The sequence below is a fragment of the Eufriesea mexicana genome, unplaced genomic scaffold (assembly GCF_001483705.2).
Source record: "Eufriesea mexicana isolate 0111107269 unplaced genomic scaffold, ASM148370v2 scaffold472, whole genome shotgun sequence".
NCBI lineage: Eukaryota > Metazoa > Arthropoda > Insecta > Hymenoptera > Apidae > Eufriesea > Eufriesea mexicana.
The window spans coordinates 542,786-550,738 of NW_016908628.1; the positions used below are offsets into that span (position 1 = coordinate 542,786).

Genomic DNA, 7,953 nt, shown 5'->3' on the forward strand with positions numbered 1-7,953 from the left:
GTTTTTGTCGAAGGTAACAATAAGTGATTTAGTCTTCGTACTTTTGCTTATCTTATATTTTCAAGTCCGCATTATAGATGTTACATTTTCGGTTGATACGTTTTAAATAAATGAATACAAGACACATTTATCGATTTTATACGTAAATGCTAGCATGGCAGGGAGGGTATTGTATTTAATTTAATACCAGATATTTGAACGCGAGTAAACTCCTTATTAAAATACTATTTTATTATTTATCTCTTATCATGTGTCTCATTTGCGTTGCTTTGTAGGATGAATCAACGATGGTCTGCCGTTTGTATAATCTGGTCTAACGTATTTATGTATATTGTTCGATGGATTCTGTGGTAGTTATCTAGATCTTGATTTCCTTGTCATCTCACATATTGAAAACATTGAAAAGTAGGAGTTTTATCAGAGTATTTCCTTTAAATTTTATGTTCTTGGGCATATAAAAAGCGGCACATAGTTTTCGATTTTGCTCGTCTATGTTGGCTAAAACACACATAAGATTATATAGCTTTTCATTCTTTTCTTTCTTTTCTTTTAATAGTCACTATGCGCGCATAAATTCTGTACAAGACTAGGTTAGTCGAGCAATTAAATTATCAGTGTAAAGTATACTTCTTCCGTCGGCTTTAAAATTCCATGGTATTCTACGCTTTCTGTTGTCACTTTTTCAAGGGTATAGTCCCTTCTAACGCTGCCGTCAATGTCATTTAATTAAATATAAGTAGTATTGTATAACAATAATTATAATTTATATACATATAAACACATTTACATTAATTTTGTAAAACACTATTTAGCCGCGTGAAATTTTAATGGTAAAATTTCAAGAATCTTCAAACTTTTTTTCTAATCCATCAAAAATTAAGTAAAAATCTTATTGCATTGCCGACGTTATTTAACTTATTGAAGATTGATACATCGACTAAATATAAATTCTTCCGATAATGTTTTATTGTTAAATTTTATTATTTTTTTGCAACTTTACCAAATAACCTTTGATTTCTAAACTAAATTCAACACCATAAAATTTCACACATTCGTCCGGAACGAAAACCATTCAAAAGACATTCGCAGTAACATTAAAAAATATACTTATCTCATTTTTGTGATAACTTTTATTCGATCCAAATACTACAATAAACTAGTTCATTGAAAATGCTGTAAACTAGTCGTTTTTCAAAATTTTCAATCGCAGAATTGGCGTCGAGTTATATTAACACATAAATAGAGTGACGCTTGTAAATTGTCAACAATTTAATTCGGTGAAATTCATATCAACGGTTTTTCGTTTATTTAACGCAAACCCTGCGAGTCAATCTATAAGATAAGGAATCAATTTCCCTGCTGTGCGTCCTCCGACTTTTGATTCGCTGTTATTTTCATGAATAGTGGCGATCATTAAATTACTTATACTATGTTTCCTATTACTATCGATGACTTATGAATACATATCACCGCGAGAACGTACAGAGTTATTCGAATGTACGATACTTCTTTTCATTCTCGAGTATGCGATAAATCGTGGTATTAAACGATCAATCGTGTCGCCGAGAAATTTCTTTATTTCTTTACTTAATTTCTTTAACGAACACGATTAATCGAGAATTGTATAGAATTCACGGTGCAAACACGCTTTGATCATTTCATGAATTTTTCGTGTCTATACTCGCATTACGTGATCTCGTATACAATTCTATTGCGAAGCGCATTTCAATTTCTCGTAGTCGCTTGGAACCGAATTCGCTTTAGCTGTTCGGTTTGAAGAGCATCGGTGAAAGTATCGATTTTTCCAGATCGTCCTGATTGCAAGCTTTATTCTAGACGTTCAGGTCAGCCATCATTTTACGGAAGTCGGCTAAGGTATTGTAATCGGGGTCCGAATCGATGTCCGCGAAGTCTTTGTTGGAATCGCTTTTCACAAAGCTTGGATTGTATCGACTTAATGACAACGGGCATGGCAGTAATTCTGGCATCACCGAGTGGTGAGTAATTAGAGCAGTCAATGTTGTGAATTCCTTTGTAAAGCCCTGGAACAAATGAAATCATAGAATAATAATTATCCAACCTAAACACTGGATTGAATTCGTATTTTATATTTATAACATTTCTATAGTTTTAAAATAATTCTAATCGTAATTAAACGATATATTATACCCACTGGTTAAACATCAAACTCCGAGTAAATTATAATACTATTAGCAAATTATGAAAAGTTTCGATCTATAAATTTCTAACCTATATTTACAGATTTGACGGATACTGTTTACCTGTAAACAACATCGTGATTTAATGTTGTATAAAGACAGTTATCGGAAATATGTCTATTTTCTATTATTGTGCTATGTATCTTAACTTTGTGTAACATAGTATTTATCCACGAAGTAAATCGATGATAGACGTAGTACGTCAAAATTATCATCCGTCGTACATGTTCGAATCTCATCGCGTGTTGCTACGGCAATGCAATTCCAGAGTAAAGAGTGGGGGGCGAGTTTTGATTTCCCTACGGTACATCCAACAAAACTCATTTATACTCGTTTCGGAGATTATCAAAGTCCACGGACCCATTTAATTTATCCTACAAGGGAAGTCCGGACATTTAAATACGCATACCCAAATGGCAAAATACGCAACCAGGGTAGCTTTGTACTTGCACAATGTCTCTATTATAATGTTTCAGATCTGAAAGCTTTGGACCAAACGTGATATTACTTTGTAATGATTAACATCTGTGTACAAAGCGACTCGGTTGCGAACTCTTCTTTAACAGTGTCTGTTCATTTTTATTCATAGTATATATAAAAAGAGTCATTTTATTTTGAGAGGTCATCTATATTAAAATTCTATATTATATATCTATTTATATCGATTAAGATTGAATATATAATTTACTACGCGAGTCATAATTTGAACATCGAAAATAGCGCGAAAATGGTATAATACATTCCTCCAAGTTTCTTGTTAAAAATCCAATGACATTTATTTTTGTCGTAATATAAATAATTCTTATGGTAATTAATCATTTAAAAGTGGGAATTTTTATGATCTTTTCTTTCCATAATAAACAAAATTTTCTCTCATATTTTATTATTTTGAGTATTTTAAAAATGTTATATAAATTTATTATTTTTTTTCTGTTGAAAATCTCGATAACCATTTAAAAGAAATTTTATTACATCAATATTTTTGATTATTTTCTTTTTCCTTTTTTTGTATTTAGTGTATTTCCTGCGAACCTCGATGACTTCATATTTTTTATCTCTATATTGCGAGGTTATGGCAAATTGGCAAACGTTTTCAATTAATTTCAATAAACTGACAATAAAATTGATATTCTTACCAGCATGTACCAGTATTTGTTTTTGAATGTTTGTTTATGCATATATATGAAATGCAATAAAAATTAAAATAAAGTTTCATTGTAATTTGCAAATATATTCGACAATTTTTTAGATGTGATTTTTAAATAACTTTGTAAACATTTTGGACTTTTTTTAGAAAAATAAAATTTAATGTAATTGAAAGTGTAATATGAGTATATGTAACCAAATATTTGATATTTAACACGTACCCTATTGAATTAATTTCTATTATTTTTATAACTTTTTGATTACATCATATAAGCTGAATTTAACTCACGTTGTCGAAATGGACGTTATGTTATAGTACATTATTACGATAATATGAATAATATAATTATCAATATCGATGATATCAGAAATTAATAAATTATTATTTGTAACAAAAATATGCAAGATTTATTGTTTTCCAAATTAGGTTTATATAATTAATGTAAATAATATAATTATCAATTTTGATCTGATATCAGAAATTTATAAATTATTATTTCTAACAAAAATATGCAAGATTTATTGTTTCTAAAATTAGATTTATATAATTAAAATTAGGAAACAAAAAGTATGGACATATTAAATATTTTATGTCAGATTTAAAAAATACATTTGAACAAGTTGTTAAAAATAAATAGGATGCAATGAGATGTAATTTATGATATTTGACATAATAATATAAATATATAGGAAAGAACCTAACTTCTGAAAATTTTAAAGAAGGAACCTTTTTTTATACGTGGTTTTTACGAAATTTAATAAAGTAAATAGAAATTAAAAATTCATTATTTGTACGATTTTAGGAGAAACACAACAAAGTAATTATATATGACTCATTGAAAATATTCATAAGAGAAGGTCCCCACTCTTGGGAAAAAACGAGGACAAGTGTGTTTGTAGAAACATGTTTGGCAAGACATTTGGACAGGCATTTTATTTAAAGTGGCATCACATGTTGCCCATCTGTTGACGTGTAACGCAAAATTTATTAATAACACCAGAGAAATCTGCCTTTTACGTAAGAACCTATTTTAAGATAGCGTTAGATAATTAAAAATTAAACTTTAAAAATATTCAAACATACACAATAAAATCAACTATATTGTATGAAAATGAATAAGAAGTAATCGCCATATAAATAATTATACTTTTAAAAATATTTCTGAATATTCATAATATTATATTTTTACAAATATTTACAAATATGCTAACACTAATAAATGATAATATAACATTTCCTTGGAACAACTACCCAAAATATTATTGATTTTATTTATTTATTTTCTTTATTCTATTTAAAATATATATTACTGTGTGTGAGTGTGAGTGAGATTGAACGAAATTTATTTGTCAATAATTGTGCAATATATGATATAAATATAACGTGCCCAAGTGCCATCTAGTGTGAATGATGTTTGAAAATACGAATGAATGAATATGGCAGAATGAAACAGTCTCAAAAGTATCAAAGAGTGAATACGTAGATGTAATCGTTATTAAGAGCGAGTGAGAGAGAAGAAACTTCTAAAAAGAGTGCGCCGATTTACCATTTCAAATAGTTTATTATTTAAATATTTTAACTTAAATATACTTCGTGTGTTACTCTTTAAAAATGTATTTTAGATTATTATTGTCCATTCTGCCCACAATGATATGTATATCAATACCTATGCCCTATTATTTATTTTACAAAAATTATTATAAAAATTAATCTACTAAACCTTGTTTCGATCAGATTAAGAAGAAATTACTTGAAATAAATTATCATACAAATATAATAATTTACAAAAATTATTATAAAAATTAATCTATTAAACCTTGTTTCGATCAGATTAAGAAGAAATTACTTGAAATAAATTATCATACAAATATAATAATTTACAAAAATTATTATACAAATTAATCTACTATACCTTGTTTCGATCAGATTAAGAAGAAATTACTTGAAATAAATTATCTTTATTTCCCAAGACCATCAGTTACAGAATTGGGTCTGTCCTGTGCATAGCAAAACGAATCCTAATTGGAGAAAATGAATTTAAGCTGTCACGGTGAAAGTGTTAATTACTCTATTTAGGAGCAGACGTTTCGTAGATGGTTAAAGACTTTCACAAGAAAGACCGGCCTGCGAAGATTCGAGGAGAGATTTACCTTGATTTTGTAGCCTTTGTTCGTACGCATTATGAGATAATGGGCTATTCCGCTTGGTTGGAATTCGCGCGGCACTCGAAGCGAAAGGGCATAACATCCGGGTTTACTGGTGCTTTCTCGTACCATGAAGGCTCCTTCCGGCTCTTGGCTCAACACTTCTAGCGTTATTTCCCTGGAATCATAAATGACCACGATACCGTGAAAATTCGTATAAATAAGTAGTATAAATAACTGCAACGAGACACTGATTATTATTTTATGGTACTACTACGTACATCGTTATAAATATAAAGAGCAGCCATTTTCTGCTTGCATGATAATAATAGGTTTACTCAACTTCTGAGATACGTGTAACTAGATACCAACGTAATTATTCCGTATTATTAATTATTATTAATATAGACAAATGTGCCGTTATACCTTAGTAAAACAAGACTGTGCAATAACTTTTATACATAATAATTAACATCGTGAACAATTTTTATTTTAGTTAATGAAATTTATGTTCATATTCAATTTTTTTAGTTATATTATATAGCACTGAAATTTGTAATATATGTAATAATTTTTGTATATAATAATTAACATCGTGAACAATTTTTATTTTAATTAATGAAATTCATTCTCATATTCAATTTTTTCAATTATATTGTATAGTATTGGAATTTGTAATATATCTAATAATTTTTGTTTATAATAATTAACATCGTGAACAATTTTTATTTTAATTAACGAGTTTTATTCTCATATTCAATTTTTTCAATTATAATGTATAGTATTGGAATTTGTAATATATGTAATAATTTTTGTATATAATAATTAACATTGTGAACAATTTTTATTTTAATTAATGAAATTCATTCTCATATTCAATTTTTTTCACTTATATTGTATAGTATTGGAATTTGTAATATATGTAATAATTTTTGTATATAATAACTAATATCGTGAACAATTTTTATTTTAATTAATGAAATTCATTCTCATATTCAATTTTTTCAGTTATATTGTATAGTATTGGAATTTGTAATATATATGTGGAACAGGAAATACAATGCATAAGTTTGTACAAGAAGTTGATGAACTATTGGTTACTGATATTATTAATATAAATAATATGTATTTCAAATTTTGCTTTTATAGGATCACATATGTGCCAGTAATTATGAAAGTGATGTAAATGAAAAATCTAAAGAAAATGATTTTATCACTTCATTTATTTACATTATAATAATATAAAAAATTATTCTTGCAAAATAGCAGAAAATTAAACTGTAGGATTATGTTTGCATTTTTGTCATAATGTATATTCCCATTTGTCATACATTTGAAATGCGAAACTTTAATAATTAAGAATGGAAAAATATATAATTTATGTCATTTTCATACAATATATCGGGCACATATATCAATTGTTTTAAGAAAATTCTTTCTTTAAAAAATGTTTAAAAAGAAAAATTTTGCTATGTATTTAATACTATAATTATTAATAAAATCATTATTAACAAATAGTATTAATACAAATTTTAATATACGTATTAATATATCAATATTATAATCTTTTGTATGTATTATTCTACATATGAAGCATATGCTATACATTATAAATATTAAGTGTATATATTTGTATATTATTTATAACTGACATTGTAATTTATTTTAAATTAAATAAAGTACTCTTTGTTTCATAATATTGGCATTGAATTAAATAATATTGAATATATAAATGCATAACAAACTCTGTAACCTCAGACTAATTGAGTAAATGTCAAATATCATATTTGAAGTAGTTGATTGATGAAAATTTCTGATTTGTAATTACTGACTAGAAATTTGTAGGAATGAACCGTGTGAGAAACTGAGAAAAGATTTAGGTGAAGTATAATTATAAACCTTGGTATTCCAGCTTGGAACCAGGGAGCTTTGCGTAATTCAGCTTCTTCACTGCGGTTATTGAGACTATCCGTTCTTTCAGGAAGAGGTGGTGGGGTTGGTGTTGAGCCATGTGTACTTCCATCAGCAGGTACCGAACTGCTCGAGGTACTGATCTGAGATCTTCTCTTCGATTTGAATTCTGTTTCTGTACCAGAGCTCGGGGAATTGTGTCCTATCCTGTAAGTTTAATAATTATTAATAACATTGCAAGCATAATATTCAAAGGCATACACAGATATGGTAAGTTCACTGAATTGTACATACAGATATAAGATTAAATATTTTGTTAAATAACGAATATTCAAACATATTTACGTACTGTAATATTAATTAATTAATATTTCGAATAAAAAGTATGATAACGAGGCAATGATAGAGAATAGCTGAATGTACAATAATTGCATTAAATAAAGTTGCACATATTGACAAATTCATTAATTCTAATTTATAGTCGATGAAAGTAATAAAATATAGCTTATTAATTTTTATAATATAATTATAT

At 27.4% G+C, this 7,953-nt stretch overlaps 1 protein-coding gene across 2 annotated transcripts in view; it reads right to left on the reverse strand.

Moving 5' to 3' along the window:
• Window positions 1-1,218: 1,218 nt before the first annotated feature.
• Window positions 1,219-7,953, reverse strand: part of LOC108545510 (tensin-1) — a 267,001-nt gene continuing 260,266 nt past the window's right edge. For both annotated transcript variants that reach the window (XM_017897174.1, XM_017897173.1), the window contains 3 exons: window positions 7,410-7,628; window positions 5,517-5,688; window positions 1,219-2,042 (listed from right to left, as the gene is read on the reverse strand). In XM_017897174.1, the coding sequence (XP_017752663.1) occupies window positions 1,833-2,042; window positions 5,517-5,688; window positions 7,410-7,628 (601 nt within the window). In that variant the 3' untranslated portion in view covers window positions 1,219-1,832. The remainder of the gene's footprint in view (window positions 2,043-5,516; window positions 5,689-7,409; window positions 7,629-7,953) is intronic.